The sequence below is a fragment of the Sprattus sprattus genome (genome assembly GCF_963457725.1).
Source record: "Sprattus sprattus genome assembly, chromosome: 7".
Lineage (NCBI taxonomy): Eukaryota > Metazoa > Chordata > Actinopteri > Clupeiformes > Clupeidae > Sprattus > Sprattus sprattus.
In genome coordinates this window covers 24,375,844-24,400,511 of record NC_137926.1, presented here as the reverse complement: position 1 = coordinate 24,400,511, position 24,668 = coordinate 24,375,844, and the positions used below count along the sequence as shown (strand labels likewise).

At 44.4% G+C, this 24,668-nt stretch overlaps 1 protein-coding gene across 1 annotated transcript; it reads left to right on the top strand.

Annotated features, from left to right (window-relative positions):
- Window positions 1-24,409, top strand: hgfb (hepatocyte growth factor b). The gene is made up of 18 exons (XM_080842511.1): window positions 1-122; window positions 1,814-1,964; window positions 5,416-5,528; window positions 6,147-6,261; window positions 8,823-8,965; window positions 10,918-11,038; window positions 13,319-13,437; window positions 15,610-15,775; window positions 16,104-16,237; window positions 17,526-17,619; window positions 19,722-19,864; window positions 20,610-20,642; window positions 20,857-20,962; window positions 21,250-21,324; window positions 21,841-21,990; window positions 22,389-22,495; window positions 23,190-23,332; window positions 23,983-24,409. The coding sequence occupies exons 1-18, from the start codon at window positions 74-76 to the stop codon at window positions 24,157-24,159; spliced, it is 2,139 nt and encodes a 712-aa protein (XP_080698637.1). The 5' UTR covers window positions 1-73; the 3' UTR covers window positions 24,160-24,409.
- The last annotated feature ends 259 nt before the right edge of the window (window positions 24,410-24,668 follow it).

Genomic DNA, 24,668 nt, shown 5'->3' with positions numbered 1-24,668 from the left:
TACTCAGTACATTGTCAGTCATTGGATATACTCAGATAATTAGATATACAACTAGAGGTACAGACACATAATCATGTGGATTTATAAATTTCTCCTCTGCGTTGCGCTTCTAGTTTACTCAGGTAAGACAATTATACATGTTCTTTGTTATACGTAAACTTTAAAATGTGTGTGTTTTTTTATTATGTGGTTCACGTTGTTCAGGGTTTTTTTCTTCTTATCACTCGGTTTTATTGGAGTGATGTTGGCGGATATTTTGGTTTATTTGAAAAAATGGGATGAAAATGGTAATAATAATAACTTCATACAAAGCTTACTTGGTTACTATGGTTGCGTTAGTACTCTACAAAACAAAATGCAGATTAAATTAAAGAAAACAATAGGCACTTATACATTAGACAGTATTATAATAGGTGTTTGGACTTTGGCTAAGACTCAGATAGCCATAAGGAAAATGTGTCAGACCTTAATCATAAATCCATGCTCTAGTAATTACCAGAGCCATAAAAAATTAACATAAGCCTTTGCATTAAATTAATTTAATACTCTGCAAGCCCAAATGCGTTTTTATGACAGTGAAGGTTTAAGTGGATGATTTACGCGGTGGAGTAACATCATACATAGTTTCGCAATAAGGGGAAAGTTCTCCTGTCCGTGACTCAAACATCGCACGCGTGGTCGTAATTGACTCCTCGGCAACATCTGGAAGTCTACACTTTTGGCGGATATAAACGATGGCTGTAAGAGGTTTCCCACTAACCAGCTTTGACCACAATTGGTAGATGAAGTGTATTAATTAAGTGATTTTTGGGGCAATCTGGTTTAAGATAGTGTATGTGTGAAATCTGGATAGAACGGTTTGGCAGTAGATGACCTAATTGGATATGAGAGATGGAGGAAGAATTCCATCTCAAACCTATGCCGCTCTCTCTTTCTCTCTCTCTCTGTCTCTCTCTCTCTCTCTCTCTCTCTCTCTCTCTCTTTCTCTCTAAGCACGCACACATTCACATAGACACACAAACACACACAGGTCCAAATTATTACTTATTTACCCCTGCCAAATTCATTTATGTCTCTCCCTCTCCCTCTCCCTCTCTGGACTCATTCACCCCTACTACTCCAACACACACACACACACACACACACACACACACACACACACACACAATTGCATATCTCATCCGTTGATTTATTCAAACTCTGTGTTCAGACACACAGCATATCACACAAACAACTGTCAAACCCTCATCCCATCTCTCTCTCTCTCTCTCTCTCTCTCTCTCTCTCTCTCTCTGTCTCTCTCTCTTTCTCTCCGCTCAATTATGGTGAGCCACCATAATCAGACCCTGATGGATAGTCCTGTATCCTATTTCATCATATTAACAACAGAATAAGCCATGCAACCTCATTTACCAATCAGTTGGGTAAATCTTTATTTTTTTGTATTTTTTTCTTTTGAAAGTTAATTTAAAATCTCAAACACTTAATGATGTCTCTTAAGTGTCCTCTCTGTTATCATGACTCCCATGCAGTTCTTGAACTGAGAATTGTAGCTGTATCATCGTTGTAACATTGTCTTCTTCTACTGACCCTACAGATTTTTGAATTTCTCCCATCCCCTCTCCTCTTCTCCCATTTCCAAATCTAATTTAGAAAGGCTTATTTGCTCAATAGAGTATTTATTCACTTCAACAATGAATTTATTATTGCAGTGACCACTCCTATTGAATGGAGCACAACACAGTCTATCAGTCTGAGTGCAGTCACAAGCTGCTCAGCTATCTTCATCATCATGTTTCTCATTGGTTGACAGAGAGCAAGCGGAACCCTCTTCAAGACTACCAGAAGAGCGATGGTGTTTCCCTGCTGACCCCAACCGAGTCCTCCTACCAGACCAAGACCAAGCGATTAAGTCTGGTGAAGTGTGCTCGAAGGTGCAGAGGGAACAGGAAGCTGCCGTGCAGGTATGGCCCAGAAAGGCAGATCCACACCTAAAAAACAGTGTCTGTGTTGTCTTTCGAATGAGTAAAGGCAATGGTTTTTAGGCACGTTTTTGTAATGTGCTTGTGGTTTGCTGCTTTTGTAGAGTGCTTTTTAGCTTCTTGTTTGGTTGTTTGGATGATTATTCATATTTGCACATTTGTTCCATAAATCCATCATGGCTCCATTTTATTCTGAACCAAGCCAATTTCTTCTAACCCCATGGCGGAACAACATTTTTAAGCATTTTAACTGCCATGAAACACTTTATGCAAGTATATTCATCCTCCAACACTGGTCCAGTTTTATGTCAGTCCTAAGTAGTTGCGGAATGCGTTTGATTACAGTCTGTTCATCATAATCAACATCATCGGTGCATTTACCCTCCAAAGCTGTTGAATAACGTCCCAATGCGGATTGCGCGGTTAAAGGTTGGATGAAGCTTCAATAAAACGAATGAAAAGAAATTAGAAGTCATGTTTCGGGCTTGTAAGGAACTCAGCACTGCCGTCGAACATGTTGATTTATGGTCAGTCACAACCGCAACATTTTCTGCAGGCCGACATGATATGTATTGGACACGAGTCAGCCATACCACTGACGGCATTGATGAACACCTGTTACTTTTTAAGCCACTATTAAACCCTGTTAGCAAATATTCAACATTAATTAAACCTGAACATGGTCTTTTATAGATAGAGTTTATGACTGTCCTTAGAAAAAGTGCTTTCATAAAAAAATATGTTTTTTTAAGTTTTCTGTTCAGAAACAGTTCCCATTTAAGAGCATATCACCACAGTCACTCAATAATAGACGCACAATTAATTCTTGCTTCTAAGTGAACACGTCATTACACTTATACCAATTAAAATCTCTCACATTGTCGTGGAATGGAATATTAGTTCCAGACCTGCTACAAAATTAATGCTTAGTACACATAAGCAGACTTTTGTATTGTCGTGTTGAGCAGGAGCAACCCGCCCACTTACTTGGGTGGTTAGGTAATGGTGGACGAGTACCCTAACTCCGAGGATCCAACACACATCCATCTACACATATCACACAGACTAAAAATCGTAACAGACACTCCAAACAAAGTCCTTTAAGTGCTGTGGGAGCTGCCGCTGCCATTGTGAGCACTTAACAGGGGTCCCCACCTGGTACTGCTGCAAAAGAGTGTGAGCAGGCTTGGTCGACCCTTTCTGAGCCATGCAGGTGTCACACCAGTGGACCCTCTGGACTGGCGGCAACACAGCAGTAGCTCCCTTCAGGTGGTGACAACCTTGGCAGTGGCGATGATGTGAAGGCTTCTCCGGAGCGGGGAGATTCGATGCAGCAGTCTCAGTCTCAGCTGATGGTGGCACAGTAGCAGTTCGCTTCAGCCTGAGATGCAGAAGCTCCTCCCTGGCTAATGGTGTTCGTGCTGGGAGACTCTGGACTGGTAGCAGCAGTGCAAAAAGCCTTTTTGCTGACGGTCCTCCCCTGCTAACGGTGGGAAGTGCCACGGATTCAGTGCCAAGAGGTAACTTAGCCCCTGGCCAATCCACCATAGCTCCCCACCTAGCCAGCAGATACAACCCATTGATGCATGGGACCTGGATGCTGGCCAGCTAAAACAGATGGTGGAGCACTTGGCCGGCGACCGCCACCTGCAGCGACTTCTTTCGTCTCATCTGCTCCTGCTCTCCTATGACAGTGGCCATGGGGAGATTCGTGGCGACTCAGCCCTGCGGTTTTGATTCTTCAGTCCTGGGAAGCGTTCCAGGACAGACTAGGTAGACGGTGGACCAAGTATCCATCAAGGCTCTGCTAGGGGTGTATTCTAGGTCGCAGTCAACATAAAGTCCATGGGCCCAGTGCAATGTGCCCCGGTTTCCTGGTTAGGACTGCACTGTCGACCTCAGGGGGCCCAGCACCCGCACCCCAGTCGCTTCTCCTTCATTCTCGCTCCCAGGTCGGCCTGGTGCACACAAAGTTTTGTGCCTGGCGCCACAGTACGTGCTCTGGTTGCAAGCTCTGGACGAATGCCTGAAGTGCGAGCTTGTCTTACTTCCCATCATCAAGGGTCAGGTATCCCAGTACGTTGTACAGGTGCCCATGCTCTCTCTTTTGCTCTGGTGGCTGGTGACCAGCTTGTCACAGGCATTGTCAATAAACACTTACTGGCCAAAACGGCACTGGAGCGCCCCTTTGATGGCTGGCCAGCCGGCCTGCTCCGGTGGCTGGAGATCCATCAGGGCCTGGAGCGCCTTGCCCTCAGAGGTGCAAAAGACCTGGATCCCTGTCTCTTCCACTGACCAAGTGTTGAGGCGTGTCACCAGCTGAACTTAGGTAGGTGTCCGGTGGACTTTCTCCTCTGTAGAGGGTCACCTTTGTTGTTCCTTGGTGCAGCTCCTCCGTCGCCTCAGCTGGCTAGTGCTCGAGTTGGGTAGAGGTCCCGGTGCTCCCTGCATGGCGGACAGGGCTGGTGCTAGGGCATTCATTGCGGGTGCGTCCGTATGCCGGGTCCTTAGTCCTGGTATAGCTACAGCACCTTACCCTGCTCCTGGCCAGGTGCTGGTTTGGGCGACTCGCCCCCCTTTTTAGTTGTCCAAGGTGGGGCAGCTGGCCCCATCAACTGCTCCTTCCTGCTGTGGTCGGCCTCTTCATGCTCTTGGAATAGAGCCCTTAAGCAGTGTCCCACCCGGCTGCATCTGGTCGATGAGATCTTCAATATCTTCTAGCGTGGTCCTCCTGGATTACACTTCAGATACCAATGTAATATTGAGCAGGAACAATGCGCAGGTTTCTTTGGTTTCTCTAACATTCATTATGATGCACACAGGAAACACTGATACTGACTGGGAAAACACACAAGAGGGGTCTAACACAGTGGGTAAAGGTAGACAACTACATTAACTACACAGGATAACACAAAGGTATCAACACGTACCACACACAAAAAATGGTTAACTAAAAATGGTAACAGAAATACATGCTAACATTTGACAGAAAAGGGAAACATGGTCTACATTCTAACATTGAATACACAAATTGCACATAAACATTCTCTATAACATGCACACTACATTCTGGGACTAGCTACACATATACACAGAAGCACTGCTTCACCCCTGCACGCTACAATATATTAAATAGACAGTCCTATCTATCTCTCAGTGATATTTGTTGCTCAGTGTATAAAGAAATAATGAAAGATTATGGTGTAATGTCAATTGCCTTTTGGGATTGTTCAAGTTTTATACCTTGTGAGGATTGCAGTGTGAGGGCCTTAATCACTTTGTATAGTTTTCTAGCCTGGCTTGGTGCATTATAAACACAGTAACTAGCGTTACATTTTCACCGCTATCAATCTTCCCATCCATTCATTTCATCCATGTAAACAGACATCCATTACAATATTTGGCATAACTCACTCCCTCTGTCTTTCTCCAGGGCCTTCAGTTATGATCACAAAAACAGGAAATGCCACTGGCTTTCGTTTGACAGTCTGACTCCAGGCGTACACACGGAGAAGGACTTCAACTTTGACCTCTACGAGAAAAAAGGTAGGTCATTCTCCTCGCCATGGTTCCTCACCCTTAACAAGACAGGGATGTTCAACATGAGATCCTCAAGACCCCAGAAAAATACCCAGAAGTCCCAGAGACTCACACATCTGTGTTTATAACCCTGGCTGCATTATCTCCAGAGGTTGATAAATCTAGCATGAGTTTATGTAAGTGGATTAATTAGCCAGGGGGCTGTGTAAACATGGGATGCCCCACACTGTCCGTCAAGCAGGCACATCTGCTGGGCCTTCTATGATTCACTGTCACATGTGTGGAGGAGGTAGGGAGAGCTTACACCCTCTTAAAACTCTCAACCGAAAACATACATCAAGTTTATCAATGACTCAGCTATTACTGTCTTTCTTTTTTCTTTCTTTCTCTGCTTTCTCTCTCTCTCTCTCTCTCTCTCTCTCTCTCTGCAGCCTCATACTTTTCAGCCTCATACTTTTCCAATGTGTTTTTGTCATGTTATAGGAAATTATAGGCACTGCATGACACAGACAGCCACAACTCACATCAACATAATTTAATGTTGGAGCAATTAGAGCTCATAGTCGGCTAGAGGAGAAGGAGGATGTGCTCATCGGTCCCCTGCGTGTTTGTGTCATCCTGCAGATTACGTGAGAGAGTGCATTGTCGGGACTGGGCAGGGCTACAAAGGAAGGAGGTCCCTAACGGAGAGTGGTGTACCGTGCCAGCGCTGGAGCTCATTCGTCCCACATGATCACAAGTAAGACTGCCACTCTGTTTCCACCCCTGTCGACAGCAGCATGGCGTGGCCCACCACAGCTGTCTCCTTCATCCTGGGCACAGTGGATTGTCGGACGTTTGAGGGGAGGAGTGGCTCATTGGCAGATGCGTTGATGTTTGAAAGTACCTGGGGTTTAGGGGGAAAGGGATGAAATAATAAAAAAGCATAGATTTTGTTCCACAAACCTAATTTTATATCCAAAAAACAAACTTATATGGAAAGTTTGTAATAGGCTAACAAACTGTAATGCTTCAGCTTAGCTGCCATCCAAAAGACCTTAAGGATTATGTATTGTGCTATATTTAGCCTTTCCTTTTTTGAGCCTATCATTGCAAAGTTTTTTTTGCTACTTATTTCGTTCTGTGTGCGTAGACTGCGGCAGTCAACACCTTGCTGATATATCAAATTGCTGTCAAAATGTGACAAAACATGCACTAGTGTTAGCTGACAGCTATTAGCTGTTACTTGCAATAGCAGAGGGCTTTATGTGGGGTAGATTAAGGCCAGCAGTGTGGCTACACAGCTTTAATTGATGATTACTCTAACAGGTCCCAGAGTAATGGCTCATTTGTTGCAGTGTAACTCCCTGCCTCGCTGCACTCTTATGACCTCGTTAAACACCACACCACCACACCACATCACATCAGTACATATGACCGTCAGGTCAGAGTCTAAGAACAGAGGACGATATTCTAACAACCCACACATGCAGACAAATACTTCCAGAGTGAATTGGGGAGAAGGCTTTGTAGTAGTGCTGGAGGGGAAGCTAGTGCATGTTGTTTTTACATGTGTGGAGTGCTAGATTGAGTGTGGTGCTGGTGGGAGTTTGAAGCAGAGCAGAGGCGAACTTTGATAAGATGGGACCAGTACGGACAAGGGGATCCACTAAGAGTTCATTAGAGCAGAGAAGCCTTAAGTGCTGTGCCTCTCGGTTCAGTGGGTTTGTCAGGGTGGAGAGATGGAGTTTCAGACTCCGCTGTGTCAAAGAATTTATGGAGTCTCGTTGCTCACCAGGTGTCCCCAAAAAGCTGCAGACACATGAAAATATGATTTCCTTGAAAGTAACCTTGGCATTTTCCCTCTCACTCTCTTTCTTTCCCTCTCTCTCTCAGTCTCACTCCCTCTTCAAGTCTCTCTCTCCCCCTCTCCATCTCTCTCTCTCTCTCTCTCTCTCTCTCTGTCATCACCCTCCTCTCTTTTCATCCTTCTCTCGCTTTGAACAGTCACAGACTTTAAAGTCTCGGGCTGCTTTGAAACTGTTTCCTCAGACACATCACAGAGACATTTTTATCAACATAAATTCCTCAGATATCCCCCCTCCCAAGGATATTAATGGGTTGAGCGGTGTGCTAGTCCATCATAGACTGAAAACTGTTTACCATCATTCACAATACTGTCTCTTTCTGCGTCAGAAGATCGCTGCGTCAGTTCCTGCAATGTTAATTGAAGCCCCTCTCTAACCCCCCCTTTCATTTCAAAACCCTCTAACATTTACCCAAACCCATACCACAAGCTCACCAGTAATCACGCGTGCATGATTGAAACAGTAAACAGACGGTTGTGATTCACATGGAATTTTGCAATAAATGTACAAATAAAACAGGCTTTCATGGGGACTTTCCGACAACATCCCAGGCCAGTCCAGCTTTGCTCCACATTAGGACAGTGCAGATGCTTGCTGATGACTTCCTAGTAAGCATTCAAACACCATCTTTGTTTTCACAAATGTGCGGAAACTGGAATTGGTCTATTATTGTTTCCTGGAGTTAGGGTAACATTTGGAGAAAGTTTGGAATCAAAGAATGTCAACACTCTGGAAGTCTTTTTTAGTTTTCTCTGTGTTTATTTCTGTACCAGGGTTGGCCCCAGCAAATTTATTATCGTTTTTGGCCTGGCCATAGAACAGTTCTGATAGACAAACTTGTTGGAATTATTTACATTAATGCTGGAGGAATGCTCATTAAACAAATGCCTAATTCTCCTGCATTTTTAGAGTGTGACAGTACCTATACATTCTCATTGAACAAACAGTTCATATATGCAGAGTAAGTTACATTTTTCTTCTGCTGCCTAACAGCTGTGATCGACTTGTTTTGAACAATTTGGTCCAAGACTTATACAGACAAGAGTCATGTTAAAAAACGGGGTGTTTTTTCACAGGCCAAATAACATTGCTGGTTCATTAATCTCTTTGACAAGGTTACAATTGCAAGGTTAATTGCACTTCATTACATCGGGTCATATGATTTAAAGATATCCTAACGTCTAGTCAGTAGTAATGGTGAAAATAAATGTCAATGACTGCGTATGCAATGTACCGAAACCAATTTTCCACAACCAATTTACCGATTTTTAAACGTTTATTGCAGCTGCAAAGAACCAGGCTTTTTTTGTTTATATTGTTCGTAAGAGGACACTGCATCCTCGTTAACACAATCTCAGCTTCCACAGTCTGTCAGTCAGACCCTGGCCCCTTTGAACCCCACTGAACTGCTCTCTGTCTCTCTGTGTCTTTGTGTCTCTGTGTCTCGTCTCAGCTTCCTGCCAAGGAAGAACAGGAAGAAGGCCCTCTGGGAGAACTTCTGCCGTAACCCAGACAACGCGACCGGAGGCCCCTGGTGCTTCACCACGGACCCCATGGTCCGCCTGCAGGCCTGTGGCCTTCCGCAGTGCTCAGAGGGTGAGTGGAGCAGGGCTGCCCTCCACATCTTACTCTCTCCCTACGTCCAGTGGGCTGAACACAAGGCTGTGCACCCCGCTTGTTTACAGGGGGCCATTATAGGTCATGCATAGGCTTCTGTTTTAAATCACTCAAGTAACAGACATGTTGATTTTTCAACTAGCCGTATAGTTTCAAAACAGTGCTTAAGATATTTGAGACCAGCAAGAGGGCCTGTTACCCTAGCATCTCCCCTTGACACCTCCGTCATCTGAGCTAAGTGATTACATAGAGGGTTACATAGTCAATGGTTTAACTTGTTTAACTAATGATTTAGGTTAAAGTGCATTTACTTGGATGCCCTGTTAACCTGGACTGAAAGCTTTTAGGAAATGATCAGAGCTCAGGATATCAGTGTCAGTATCAGTTTTTTTTGCATACTGAGAAAAATTACAAAAACCCTCACTTAATTTTACCAAGCGTGTGAACATGTTGTGGTCATCCAAAATTACTAATACCTTAAACATTTTATTTTCTTAACACACCTACTATTATGTGAGTTTAAGTGTTTATCGTTATTACAGCTATGACCAACTTGGCACTCCCCTTATCTTTACTGACACTATAGTTCATTTAAAAAAAATCTAATTTCTTGTGTTTTATCATAATAACTAACAGTGGGAGTGTGAAAGCAGATCATTTTGGTTCACAATTCATTTCCAAACAAATTAGAGTGAGCCAGAGCCCATGCCTGACATGCTTTTGATTGTGTTAAACAAATGTTTCAAGGTGATAAGGACCGTGTGGGAATACTAGGGATGCTTTTGAAGGGCGAACATTAGCGCACTTTAAAACGATAAATACAGCCAGAGATTCTCAGCAATGGTTTGGTAGACTAAGTGAAATCTGTGGAGAAATATGCCTGGGAGGGTTTGTTAATAAATTAGTTTCCCTTAATCAGAACCACACAGGGACATAAAAACAGGGCTTTCATGAGAGTGGCCAGCTTATAAACATGTGTTTCCAATAACACACTCCAGTCTTCATTCGACTGAGGGCGCAAGCCCCGGCCGCTCTTAAGAAAGGGGCGACATTTCTTAAGGTGACCTCTGTGGTTAGCAGTCGAAGCCTTGTGCAAACAGTGGTGCGTTGTGACTAAGTGCGTACAATTTTGATTGCTTGTTTTCGTAGCCTCTAATCGGCTTAAATTCGCTTAGATGAAAAAACAGGAGGAAAAACATAAAACAACAACAAAAGAAAACATGGAATCTCCAGTCGTAGACATTACATAGTTAAAGCGTGTATGTATGTGTGTGTGTGTGGGGGGGGGGGGGGGGGCAGTCCACATCTTTAAATGAAATCAGTTTGAGTCATACATGAAAACAAGTGTCGATTGCTTGAAAAAGCACAGCAGCTCCGATGGCTATCTCTGGATCCATTTATTTAATGACTAACTGATGTGACTAACTTTGAGACAGGAGATGACTGTTTATGACTGACCATAGAGCTGAAGGGACCAAGCTGCTTGGCTAAAGAGTTGTGGCCCAGACATCAACGTGAAGGCAGAGGGATATGTCAGACGCGTTTGTGTAATCCATTCATTTCTCTTTGAATGTGGCATCGACCACTGATGCGACCCAGCTGTGTGTACATGAGCAGTTCAAAATAGGCATGTCCCACAGATTGATTGAGAAAGTGACTGTGTGTGTGTGAGTGTGTGTGTGTGTGTGTGTGTGTGTGTCTGTGTGTCTGTGTGTGTGTGTGTGTGTGTGTGTGTGTGTGTGTGTGTGTGTGTGTGTGTGTGTGTGTGTGTGTGTGTGTGTGTGTGTGTGTGTGTGTGTGTGTGTGTGTGTGTGTGTGTGTGTGTGTGTGTGTCTGTGTGTGTGTGTGTGTGTGTGTGTCTGCCTGTGTTGTGTGTGTTCCTTTGGGCATATTTCTCGTCGCTAACATTCTTGAATGTCGCTCTCCCACAGTGGAGTGTGTGAGCTGTAATGGCGAGAGCTACAGAGGACCCATGGACCACACAGAGAGTGGACGGGAGTGCCAGCGCTGGGACCTGGACGAGCCCCACAAACACTCCTTCCACCCCAAGAGGTGAGGCTCCCCCTGTGACCTATCCTTGACATGTGTTCCCCTACCGAAAGGTAGCCTTGCTGTGCAGCTGCCACCGACTGAAAACAAGATTTTACTTGATCAGAAACATCTCCTTAAGCCTTAAAAGAGAAGCTACCACAGATATTTTTCTTCACCATCAAAACATTTGAAAGAGCTGAGACTTTTTTAAGTCATGGAGATCTATCACAACCACCAAGAAGTAAGAAATCTTCAGGATCTATCAAAAACATCCATTCCATCCTGTGAAATGAGACACCCACTGTGAAGAGGCCAAAAAAAGAGACACAATTCTGACCCATCGTAGAAAAAAGGCCAATACAGCCAGCTTAAATTGAGTCAGACAGTTCCCCCAGCTAAAAAAAATAACCTATAGACCTACAGCCCTTACCCACAAAATGTGAACCATATCTGTCATAAACCTCACTCATCTAAAAAGAAAAGAACAGAGACAGAGAGAGAAAGGAAAAAAACTTTCAACTCATTAAGAGTAGACAGCTACCCCGCAGAAAAGGTCTCGTAGCATAAGGTATAAAACACTTCACTGACTCTCAGTCCTCTCTGACCTGGTGTGCAGGCACCGGGTCTCCTGACGTGAAACTCCAGGTTGAGACCAGCATCTGGGCTGTTACCCTTTATAGAGGTTAGGACCCAGAATACGAATACTATCACACTGTAAAAAATAAAAATAAAAAAACCAAGATGATGCCCTCATAAAACCTAGTTAACACAGGTCGTAAGAGGTAAATGGTGGTTAGGTAAAGTTAAATGTCTTTCCATTAAAACATTCTACCCAAGATATTTGATTTCACAACTTGTGCTATAGTGCCAAGTGCAAATTATATAACACAGATACCATGGTCTAATTGTGTGGTATAGTGTAGCAAACTGTCTTGAATTATCTTGATGAGAGAGTGTTTTCTTCTCTCTGCTGTCCCTGAAAACCAGCGCCAGTGTGTCATCTGTCAGGGACACACAGTCAGTTCTTGTTTATAGTTTGGCTGTGCATACTTAGTATTTCAGCATCTGTCCGGTAAGCTTTTCAGCATCTGCATACTGAAACGTTGGCCACATACAGTATGTGCTTGTTCATCCTGAGCACACTTCTTTTGTCTTTTTTTAATCCATGTACAGAAGAACTTTGTTTTAAAACCTACTGAAGGACTTTTTCTTTTGTAAAAATGTGGAACGATGAGTTTTGAAAACAGTTTGAACTGAGAAAGAATGGTAGCCAAAGCCTGAGTTTATTCACATGTAAACTGCCTAGTACCAGTCAGGTCGTAGGAGGAACTTCTTATCAGAACATAAATAACACATAAATAAAACACACGTACATTAATCTATTTGCTGAGTCATGCTCTGATTAATGCCTGCTTGGTCAAAAGTGCAAGTTTTATGTATGCATCGACTCTCTGTGAGGTGATATTAGTGGAATCTTCCCATGATGTACGGATTGATGGGCATAAATCCCAGAGCCAGGCCTCGGCCCTGAAATCGGAATTCCGACTTAGCTGTCTTGGGAAAATCCACGTACGTGGTCTTAGAAATGAAATGCCAGTTTGTTTAGGCACCCCACCCCCTCCAAAGAATCCTATACATGCCAGGACCAAGGATGTATTTATATCAGAAATGGGGCTCAGGCAGACCAGAGTTGTACTATTCTGTGGAAAGGTGCTTTTTTTCTGAGAAATTCCGTAATTTCTCAGCAAATGTTTATCAAACAGTCAATCATTATAGTGGCGCCGCCTGTGCCACAAACCGATGGAAGCGGTGTTAATATTTCGCACACCCGTAAAACATGTCTGTCATGGGATACGTGCATGTATGTGTTATTTGAAAGCCCTTGTGCTCTTACTGGTAGTCTAGAAAACTTCTTCTTGCCTTATGTTTTGTTCGACGTGTGATTGTGTGTGGAGTGATTGCGGTAAAGGGCGCAAGGAATTTCAGCTCCATTACAAGCTCAGGCCACATAATCGTACCACCTAGTGGGCATGGATGTGAATCATATGTTCATTTCAGTTTACATGACAACTATTGTTATCACAGCCCTCCAGTCAGGATAGTAATGATGCATCTAACATGTGTTGCTCATTTGGATGTAATTTATCTCTCTCTATTTATATATATATATATATAGAGAGAGAGAGAGAGAGAGAGAGAGAGATTGCGAGAGAGACTTACTGAGTGACTGAATGTGAACTATCAAGCACATAGAGTCAGAATACACTGTGTGATATGTGTTGCTTTGGTTGACTCTCTCAGGTACCCAGACAAAGGCCTGAAGGATAACTACTGCAGGAATCCTGATGGACGTCATAGGCCCTGGTGCTACACCACAGACCCCAACGTACCCTGGGAGTACTGCAGAATTAAAGAATGTGGTATGTGTGTTTGTGTGTGTGTGTGTGTGTGTGTGTGTGTGTGGGGGGGGGGGGTGCACTCGTATTAAATTAAAGGTGTACGTGTGTGTCCATCTGCACATATGTGTATGAGTGTGTGTGTGTGTGCATGTGTGTCTGTGTGTGGGGGGGTGTGTGCACACATGTGTGTGTGTGTGCCATGTCAAATTTACAGCTTCCTCTTCCTGAGCCTGGCCTCTGCACTGGCGTGGCAGTCATTATGGAATGTAAGGAGTTGCAAAGAACAGAGCAGGGCCCTCTAAAAAACTCCCCTATCTATCTCTCCCTCTCCCTCTCCCTCTCCCTCTCCCTCTCCCTCTCCCTCTCCCTCCTTCTCGACACTGCCATTCATCTCCCATCATGTAGCCTAGCCTTGACTCAGTGCCGGCCTGTTTGTGGTTAATATCCTGCAGTATTTGTTTGCCTTCGCCCAGCACTGCCGGTCAGTGGCTGATGTGTTTAATGAGGGAGGGTGGGGGAGTTTGAGTTGCTCTGTAAACCTGCTGTCTTCTCCCCTGAAGACAAAACACTCATGTGGATTTGAACTCCCTCACAGACAGGCCTGCTGAACCACACCATGATCCAATCACTAACAGGACTGTCATACTTACCTCCCTCTGTCTGTGGATCCACTGCCTCCTAGCAACCTCTTTTCACACACCACTCCTTCTATCACTTTACTACATACGTAATTCTCATGCTGGTTTTTTTCCTTGTTTCGTTTCGTATGTTTTCTTTCAGTCCTTTTAGTTTTTTTGCATTCACGCAAACCGTTCTGCTCTTCCTTGTTGTGTCTCTAGTCTCTCACTACTTTCACTCGTTCTCTCATTCCCTCTCTTCTTTTACCATCCGTTGTATTGTCACCCCTTTTCTCTCCCTCTCAAACTAGAGTGGAGGCTGCTGCTGCACAGCTCTCTCTAGTGGAAAATCACCACTTTCTTTCCCTCTCCCTGTGCCCCGAGCCCTCATCAGAAGTTGGGCAGTGATAGCTACTCGTGTTGGGGATTCGGCCTTTGATTTTACTGCACTTGAGAGTGTGGGTAATCTTCCCCTGGTTCACTGTCAATCGGTTCAAGTGTCTGCACTGACCCTTGCTGACAGAGTTGTAGCCTCGGAGTGCTCTGTGTCCACCCTCAACAACCCTGTTTCTAGGGCTAATCCAAATCACATCTCTCCTCTCGGGATGAGGATTGTAATCCTGACCAGTGCACAGGTAAGCCTTGAGAGAAAAATCAAGGCCATTTTGTTCTCTGTATTAGATTCCAGCAGCGCTGGTCTCTGGGAAAGTCATCAGTGTGATCCGTCCTGGTGTGTATTTACAAGATGGCATCTGTCCATTTGGAATGTTTACATAGTCCTAACAAGAGGATCCAATACTCTCCCCCTTGTGTTAAAAAAAGGGAGCCGAATTTACAGCCATGCTACTTGAAGCCGATTGTTTTTTTTTTCTAGCAAATATCAGAAATAATCAAAGCAATTGCTCGACAGACAAAGACCTCCTTTGTTTTCACGGCTCTGCATCTTTTCTTGTCATAATGAGGACATAGCTATTTATATGCACAGCCATGCTCATGGGCAGCACTTCAACTCCGCTAAGTAAGACAGAGATAGGCAATCATGTGCAATAGAGTCATGCACGGCAGGAGCCAGGGGCCGTAATCTGTAACATTAAATGAAAAAGTAAAAGAGAAAAAAAAAACGCCCCATTTTGTTTTACTCTGCCAGGCCCCGGGAAAAAAACCTTGGCTGCCCATTAGCGGCAGCGCTGGTGCATGTCTGTAGTAATGCATGGGCGGCTCATTGTAGCGTGACTCAGTGTCCGCGGGACTGACGGAGGAGCTGGATTGATCCTGGCACCTCACACTGATCAGCCAAGCCAAGGGCAGAGCACGTCTCCATTACCGGTCCTGCCAAGCTTCTTTCTTTTTTTTTCTCTCTCTCTGTTTTTTTTCTTTTTTGAAATGACAACTTTAGTACAATTCTCCTTGGGCAGTACCCTTGTGTAAACCCGACTCACTACGTGCATAACTTGTGCCAGCGGTACATATTATGACTTTGTTAGGCAATTTTGGGCTCTCCAGGGTTTTCTAAGTATTTTTATTACTCTCTGTCTCACTCGTTCTCTCTCATTCTATTCCTTTCCCGCTTCAACAGAAACCAGCGTTCACAGTGACAGTGACACAACAACGCACTGTTTCCTTGGCCGTGGCGAGGGGTATCGTGGGGACGTGGGAGTGAGTCCTGGCGGCCTGATCTGCCAGCGCTGGGACTCGCAGTTCCCCCACCAACACTCATTCACCCCCCAGAACTATCACTGCAAGTAAGGACCACTCACCACCACCTGTCAGCACTACCCAGACACTGTCTGTGTTTTTGCCTCTATGTGACATACAGTCACATTACAAAACAACTGACTATTGCAAAATAGAGCTGACCATAGAAAAATATCCATCAATTATTTTATTCATATTGGCCACCTGTCACACCCTGGAATATTGATGTCTGTGTGTCCGTTTGTGTGTGTGTGTGTGTGTGTGTGTGTGTGTGTGTGTGTGTGTGTGTGTGTGTGTGTGTGTGTGTGTGTGTGTGTGTGTGTGTGTGTGTGTGTGTGTGTGTGTGTGTGTGTGTGTGTGTGTGTGTGAACTCAGAGACCTACGGGAGAACTACTGTAGGAATCCTGATGGCCGTGACCTTCCCTGGTGCTTCACAACAGACCCTAACATTCCAGTGGCATATTGCAGCAATATCCCCCACTGTGGAGTGGAGGGCTCCGAACCACAAGGTGAGATCCTGACCCTTTAAATCTTTAAAGTTGAGGTCCTTATCCTTTTAACCTTTAAAGGTAAGATCCTAATCTTTTAAACCTTTTACGGATGTCTTCATTTATTACTTGACCACTGCACTACTGCTTAGTGAAGGATAATATAGTCATTGATTTATGATCACTTGAAGAAATAATCATCAGATCAAGTAAAAGATTCACATTAAGGACATAAACCGGAATTAAAGCAACTTTAATGAAGGCCATCCTCTTTCTTCGTGCATTATCTCAGTACAAGCACAAAGAAAATATAAAGCTTTTCTTCAGCATGTAGGCTATTTGGGTTCCTAATGGCAAATTGGGGTGGACATCGCTAACATCTCTTGGTCTGTTAGCATATTTCCCTTCCTTCCAATTAGATGGGCAAAGGTAGAAGCAACTGAAGTAAAGGCCTACATGTTGAAAATTATGTTGTGAAAGTACATATTAAAACTGGCTGTCCCTTAAGTGATGCGGCTTATTTAACACCTCATCACTCCTTATAGTTCCCCCATAAAACCTACTTGAAGGGAGCCTTGATCATGCTTTTAGTGTCTTTGCTTGCAAAGCTTGCAAAAATCCTCCAAAGAAATGTTTCTCGACAACAGAGAGACCGAGAGTCTCACGACTTTTGAAGTTCAGTTCTCTTTTGCATATCAAAACCTATTCTGCAGAAAAAAAAAACATTTGCTTTAAACTTTTTTCCCCTCCTAATTCTCTTTAAAATTCTCTCTTGAATAGCTGTATGGCAAGAGAATGACTTTTTTTTTTTCACTTTCCCCTTGTAATCTGCCTTATTGGCACAGGGCGCCTGGCAGTCCCTGAAGTAATGTCTATATAACCTCCAATAGTGGCTGTTTGAAGGGGGCTTAGTTTGAGGCTGTTTGCTGTGTGGGGAATGAGCTGCCAGGGCTCCAACATGGAGCAGCTGTAACTTCGGTTAAATGAGTGGCGCACCTTACAGCGCCGCAAAGGGGAGGTGTATTACACGCCTCGCTGCCGACGTTGATTTCTCCATACGTCTGTGTGAAGGCTGTGCGCAGGGCTGCCGGTGCCTCCTGTTGGGCTTCTGATGACTGTCACATGTCCCTGTAGCTGCGGTATTTTTACAGCTGTAGGTCGTTTGTTTTTTTCTGTGACAATGAAGTATAGACGGGCGGAGTGTTTTCAGGGTGGCTGGGTTATATGGCTGCTGCTGTTAACCACGATCTTCTGCAGGGTCATGTTATGTCTTCTTTCCTTGACCTCTGTGACCTATTTTTTTCCCCAGGTTGTTATGAGGGCAACGGAGAGTCGTACAGAGGCACCGTGTCCATGACCAGGTCGGGCATTCCTTGCGACACGTGGAAAGGCCGCTCTGAGAGGTAAGGCGGAATGCAAGGAGATCTCCCTCCGACAGGGTTTAACGCAATCCAGTGGAATCAACTGGAATGTACGAAAGCTGTAATTGTTATTAAACATTAAGTTGTAATGGTACAAGTGAGCTATATGCCTTGATGTAGACAGAGGTTGAGATTTCAGCATATTCAAGCCATGAGAGCAAACTGATACACATTGTACATCAGAATGGGTTCAGGGACTTCAAGATATCCAGCTTCACCTATACGCATATAGATTTTGGTATCCATGGAAACAGAGTGACTGGGTGTGCTAGAATTGCCGACGTCCGTTGCATATTCTCAAGGACAAAACTCCCATGTTGTCTCTGTGGGCCGTTCTCTTTAATACTAAATGACTCTCTGAGGAAGCCTCAGACATTGACACAGAAATATTGAATGTGGGGCTGTTGGGAGAGCTTGAAGGCAAAAATGGATTTGCTCCTTTTCATTGCAAAAGTTCTTTACCATGCATTTATAATTGAACAGCAAAGTTTAACCTGTAAAATATCACACATATTTGAAGGCAGTTGATTTCCTTTTACTTCACTCTAAGGCTGTGCTAAGGCACTCTAAGTGTTTACTTGGTTTAAGAACAAGACTGACTATTTCCTCTCCTTGAGATTCTCAGTAACACCTGTTCCCCTGTGTATAGGCATGATCTCACCATCACTTTAAAGCACGTGCAGGGAAAATAACTCTGGCGTTTCCCAAATAACTCCTCTGTTTTTATGAACATGCACAAGGTCACGGGGTCATCCACCATGGAGCAGCAAGAGAAAGCCCAGAGGTGCTCTGTCTGTCAGAGCGTATTTGTCCAAGTTGAAAAAATAAGACTCTTACAGTTTTCTGGTGGGAGGGAAGAAAAAGTTTTTGCGGGGCGAGGGGCTTAATTGATGTATGAGTGTGGTCGTTAGCATGACTCAATTCCCTGAGTATTACTTGGGGCAGGAACGCAGCTGGGCGGCTGTGCTTTAGACTGTGACCTTTGACCCCTAGCTGCCCAGCTCACCCCCTCCCCCGCCACGAGCACATCAAAGCCTACCAGCTTCCCCGTTTGGCTCTCACCCGATGCTCACAAGTCAGAGGTCACTCTCAGGGAAACCTCACAGGTGGCATGTTTGTGTTAGTGTTGAAGGAGAGAAACAGAAAAAAAGGGGAAAGAGAGAGAGGGAGAGAAAGAGAGAGAAAGAAAGGGAGAGAGAGAGAAAGATAACACAATAAGTATCATCACTGTGAAATGATTTGGCCGGAGAGAGCCATCCCTGCTCTGAATTCCCATCTGTTATCACCCAGAGGCGGGTGTAGCCGGGGCTCAGGGAATGTGTAGCATGCTGCACCGCGCTCTGGCAAGGGGGGTCTGTGCGTGTGGGAGAGGGAATCCGCGGCGTAGGTGGGCATGTTTCTGAGTAATGTCTCCTCGCTTCGCTATAACTCCCCCACCCTAACCCCAATCAACCACACAAACCCTCCCCTCCACGCCTCCTTCCCACCCCACCCCAGCTCTGGGCTCCTGCCAAGGCTGATGGGAAAGGCTGAGCATATGACCCCTCCAACCCTGCCGCCAAAACCTCCGGGCCAAACTACATGTGTACCCAAGCGATTTACACTCTCTTATTTGGACAATCCCCCCCCCCCCCCCCCCTGCTTTCCATACCGCTGCCTTTTTAGTCCAGTGTGGGAGTTTGTACCATCAGAGAATAATGTCTCATGTCTTAATATTCCCATTTCACTGTATCATACATTGATGGCATTTGAAGTAATGATGTGTAATGTAAAGCAATATGTCACCCTGCCATTCGATGCCCCGCAATTTATTCCAGCCCTCTAATCATTTCTATATTTACCCACTTGTGGTTGGGAAAGAACATATAGTGCTCTGTGCTCCAGTCAGTAGACAATATTAATGATTACATTAATACTAGCAGAGAGAGCACTCATCTGAATCATGTTTTCTATGAACTGTACTTGTGTGGTCCATTGCGAATCAATGCACCGATCAATCTACTCCTCGCAGGTATTGATTAGTCTGATCTTACACACGTGCACTGTGCATGTCTTTGATGGGGTGCGTATCTGTCTTGTCTTAGTGCCACCAAGAGTGCGGATGCGGCGGTGCTGAGCGTTGACCCAGAGAAGAGCTACTGCAGGAATCCAGATGGCGATAAGCACGGGCCCTGGTGTTACACCAACAACTCCTTCATCCGCTGGGACTACTGCATGTGCAAGCCCTGTGAGTTGATGCAACACGATGGCAACAGTGGGGTGCAAGTGCATGACAGTGATATGCTGTAGTTGATTGTACACAGTTTATATGCCAGGAGGGAATGATTAGCATCTGATCTTTGTGTTGGAGACTTAAGCCCCAAAAGCCATGCCTAATGATAATCGTGTTAACTTTACCGCAATATGCAAATATAATGAGCTCTAATGAAACAATAAGCATTCGAATTTGAATATGTAAAAAAGCTAAGACAAAAGACATGTGATTGACCAGGTCTCTTGATTTTCTGACCACTTAGACTGGCTGTGCAGGTGAAAATTTTTAAGGTTACTGCAGAGAAGTCCAGGTGGTTTTGACTGCCACCACGCTGTTTATCTAAATCGGAGCTTTAGAGTGTGTGAAGGATCTTCACGGTCGTATATCAACAACAGCAGCGGGAGCAGGCATGGGGTTAAGTTGTCCCATATGCTCTTGCAGCTCTGCACTTCCCTCCACACTCCTTCCAGGTTGTTTGGTTCTGTGGTCGGAAATTGTATATTTTCAAAGCCTGGCAGTCAGTTAAGGACTCACTAAAAGACTTTAAGTCTGATTGAAACGATCAAGGCCAGAATGGCTTTGTTCAGTGCTTCAATGTAAATGTTCATTTGAAAGATCTGTATTCATTTTTATTTTCTTGACTTTTACTTCTCCTGCTTTGACTCAATTCGCTGCAGTTACCTCCAGTCCTAAATCAATGCTATCGTTCTCATTTCAGGTGAAACTTCAATTAACAGTCTCCCACAAAACAGTGAGTTTGCTCCAAAGAAACATTACAGCTCATTTGATCAGCGCAACGCTGCCTCTTCTCATCCACTACTTTTGTAACAGCTTAATCTAACTTTAATGAGAAAAAAAATCAGTTTGAAAAGGCTTTGGTAGCGGTCCAATCTAGTGTTCTGAGTGCAGATGTTCTGATTTAGCCTTGTTCTCATAAATGTCCTTTTTGCTTTGTGTTGTTGAAGTTGAAGCTCCCAAGGCGGCGTGTGTCATTCATAAAGCGGTCCGTATCGTGGGAGGGGGCCCTGCCCCGCCCGGGGAGGGTAGTTGGATGGTCAGCATTCAGAAAGGGTGAGAAATTTTGTTTTGGTTATCCTGTCATCATGGGTTTTTGTCATCAGATTGGGTGCTCATGTAACCAATTGTAATATAGGTTAGAGGCCTGGGAGAGCTGGTGCTATCAGATGTTTCTAGTCTTGTCCAATTACCTGACGTGTGTGTGTCGTGTGTGTGCTTGTGTGCATGTTTGTGTGTGTATGCGGGTCAATGGTTTCTGTGTGTGTGTGTGTGTGTGTGTGTGTGTGTGTATGTGTGCATGTGTGTGTGCGTGTGTGTGTTCTGTCTTTTGGCATGATTAGGGACAGTCACTGGTGTGGAGGATCCCTGATTCGTGAACATTGGGTGCTGACAGATCGGCAGTGTTTCTCCTCCTGGTGAGCAGTCTCTCTCACTCTCACTCACTCTCTCTCTCTCTCTCTCTCTCTCTCTCTCTCTCTCTCTCGCATTTGTATGTGCAGCATCTGGGATGATGATGTCATGTCTGTAACTTGTCAGTAGTTGGCCAGACCCAAGAGGTCACATAGCTGTTATCTCTAGTGAATTGTCTCATTTGTATATCAGCCCTTAAATCAGACCTGTAGGTGGCGTGGAAAATTCCACATAGACTTACATAGGTATCAATTTCTTTCTTATGCACACGGAAAGACACAGTAATGCAACACAAGGTCAACACATTGCATGAAACTGTGAAGCATTCTTGAAGAGCTAGGTTGTAGTTTGCATAGTAACTGCCTACATTGATTTCAGTTTAGCAATGGCTGGGGAGTTAGAGAAAAATATTTTGGATGATGGACCATGACGATGTTTGGTCAGAAATACCATCAGGGCGTATTCTGTTTGGTTTGATAACATTACGATATTCCTGACATTGCAATATTCCTTCTCCACAGCGTGCCTGATTTGACTGAATACAAGGTGATATTGGGAGTCGCTCACCTCAATGAGTCTGTGCAGACCGAGCTCCCACGACAGGAAGTGAGGATCTCCTACATCCTGTGTGGCCCTGAAGGATCTGGACTGGCCATGCTACGGCTCACACAGTAAGGACTTCCTGTGCAGCTGGTGTTGACTGTCTCTCTAAAATATTTGAAATATTTCACATTTACTCCAGGGGTCCTCTCTCCTGCTCCTGCTTCCTCTCCTCCTCCTCATCCTCCTCCTACTCATCGCTGCCTCGCTCTGTCGTGTGTTTGCCATCTTCCCATACTCCCATCAGTGGCTCTCTTGATTAGCAGAGCACACCTGATGCAGCTAATCAGACCTGCTATAATTGCAGTGATTTCAGTCAGGTGTGCTCGGTGCAGGGATACATGAATGTTTACTTTATTTATTAAATAAATCATCTCTGAAAAATTCATAAATACTGTCATCACACTTTCTCTCTCTCTCTCTCTTTCTCTCTCTCTCTCTCTCTCTCTCTCTCTCTGTCTCTCTACAGGCCTGCTCTCGCAGCACCGAACATTAGGCTTATCCAGCTGCCTGTAGCAGGCTGTGCTATCCCTGAGGGCACCATGTGCACTATGTATGGCTGGGGAGAGACCAAAGGTAAATAAAATAACCAGTGAATAAAATATGCGATAAATAATATCACAACCTTTGTACTCGTACTTGATCTATGTGACATACTGTTGAGGTCAGAATGACGTTTTTTTCTCTGTGTTGTGTGAATGTGGGATCACATCACATCTGGCACAGCAATGTGTGTTGATGAATGTAACGCAGTCTTGTGGGCTAGAGTTGTGTGTTGATGAATGTAACACAGTGTTGTGGGGTAGAGTTGTGTGTTGATGAATGTAACACAGTGTTGTGGGGTAGAGTTGTGTGTTGATGAATGTAACACAGTCTTGTGGGGTAGAGTTGTGTGTTGATGGATGTAACACAGTATTGTGGGCTATAGTTGTGTGTTAATGGATGTAACAGTCTTGTGGGCTAGAGTTGTGTGTTAATGGATGTAACACAGTATTGTGGGCTATAGTTGTGTGTTAATGGATGTAACAGTCTTGTGGGCTAGAGTTGTGTGTTAATGGATGTAACACAGTATTGTGGGGTAGAGTTGTGTGCTGAAGAATGTAACAGTCTTGTGGGGTAGAGTTGTTTGTAGATGAATGTAACAGTCTTGTGGGGTAGAGTTGTTTGTAGATGAATGTAACACAGTATTGGGGGGTACAGTTGTTGCAGCTGGGGTATGGTGTTGTCCATGTATTATGTGTCGTATTCTGAACTGATGATCTTCTATCAGGCACTGGCCATGAGGATGTGCTCAAGACGGTGAAACTGCCAATCATCGGCAACCAGAAGTGCAGAGAGAACCACCGTGGGAGCCTGCAAATAGGCGACAATAAAATGTGTGCTGGTGGACGCAAAGACGAGGGTGTATGTGAGGTGAGTTTACCACAAGTGTGGGTTTCGAGCCTTCAAATGACCTAGAAAGGGTTGATTTCTCTACTTTAGTTTTTGACCCATGTTACCGCTATGCCTAGTTACTGGAAGGGCTGTTGTTTTCTCTGTAGTCAAAGTTTAATCCAACATGACTGTATGATGAATACATTGCCCAAGGGTTCAGAGTTGTTTTGATTAACTACACAGACACAGACATGCACACACATTCACATACACACACACACCAACCACACTGTTATCACACTCGCACAACAAATATATTTCAAAAGCCAAGCCGAGTTCGACCCAAAAACTCATATTGGTATCATTTGGCAATCATATATACAAAGTGTGTGGTCTGTGTAATCTTCTGATTGTGATTAAGATGTTGAGGATGAGAGACATTGTCCTTGGCATGTTCCAGTTATTGGAAAATAAGACTCTTTGCTGAATGTTTGCTTTACCCTTCAAAATCTGTTTGTTCCATACAGCCAATATTTGGTAAATGTGGTGGTAAATATTTCCAAATAGTGTGACTATTACATTTAGATTCGGCAAAATAAGTATTCTTATTCAAACTCTTTGTTATACAACTTTATATAACAACGAGTGTTGTTGTTTACGGCAGTTTTGTCCTGGTTCTGTTTCAACAGAGAGACTACGGTGGGTCATTGGTGTGTGAAGACCGTGGGATTAAAGTCATCATCGGTGTTAGTGTCCATGGCAGAGGCTGCGCCCGCCACAATCGACCTGGGATCTTCGTCAATGTTGCGTACTACGCCAACTGGATCCATAAAGTGTACAGACACTACCCTGAACAGAACTACTGAAATTGTTTGAATATCATATAATATATAATCAGCAACCAATTTGAGTTGGAATGAACTCAAAAACATCCTAACATGACATTTTTCAAGGTTAAACCTTGAAGCCACCAGGGCCTGACGTGAACAGTGTGAATGGACTTCCAGTGATGTAACACTAACAACAGCAACGGCCTCAAGCACCACACGGGATCGTGGTCCACCAAGAACACACTGATCCCTGCAAGATTCTGAACTACTGGACCCGTGATCATCATTGACCAAGATCAGAATCCTACTTAATCTGGAACTTTGTACCACAGCTGTAGGTCATCTGTATGCCACCTCTGTCGGTGCAGACAAGTGAGTGTGTGTGTGTGTTTGTGTGTGCGCGCGCGTGTGTGTGTGTGTGTGTGTGTGTGTGTGTGTGTGTGTGTGTGTGTGTGTGTGTGTGTGTGTGTGTGTGTGTGTGTGTTTGTGTGTTTGTGTGTGTGGAGAGGAGAAGCGCTTGATAAGATCAGTAAGCCTGGATTTCG

Excerpts from the sequence above, each read along its gene's own strand:
- hgfb (XM_080842511.1), top strand. The coding sequence starts at position 74 with ATGTGGATTTATAAATTTCTCCTCTGCGTTGCGCTTCTAGTTTACTCA. Across the intron at positions 13,438-15,609 it reads CTGCAGAATTAAAGAATGTG|AAACCAGCGTTCACAGTGAC; the intron begins GTATGTGTGTTT and ends CCGCTTCAACAG. Across the intron at positions 20,643-20,856 it reads TAACAGTCTCCCACAAAACA|TTGAAGCTCCCAAGGCGGCG; the intron begins GTGAGTTTGCTC and ends GTGTTGTTGAAG.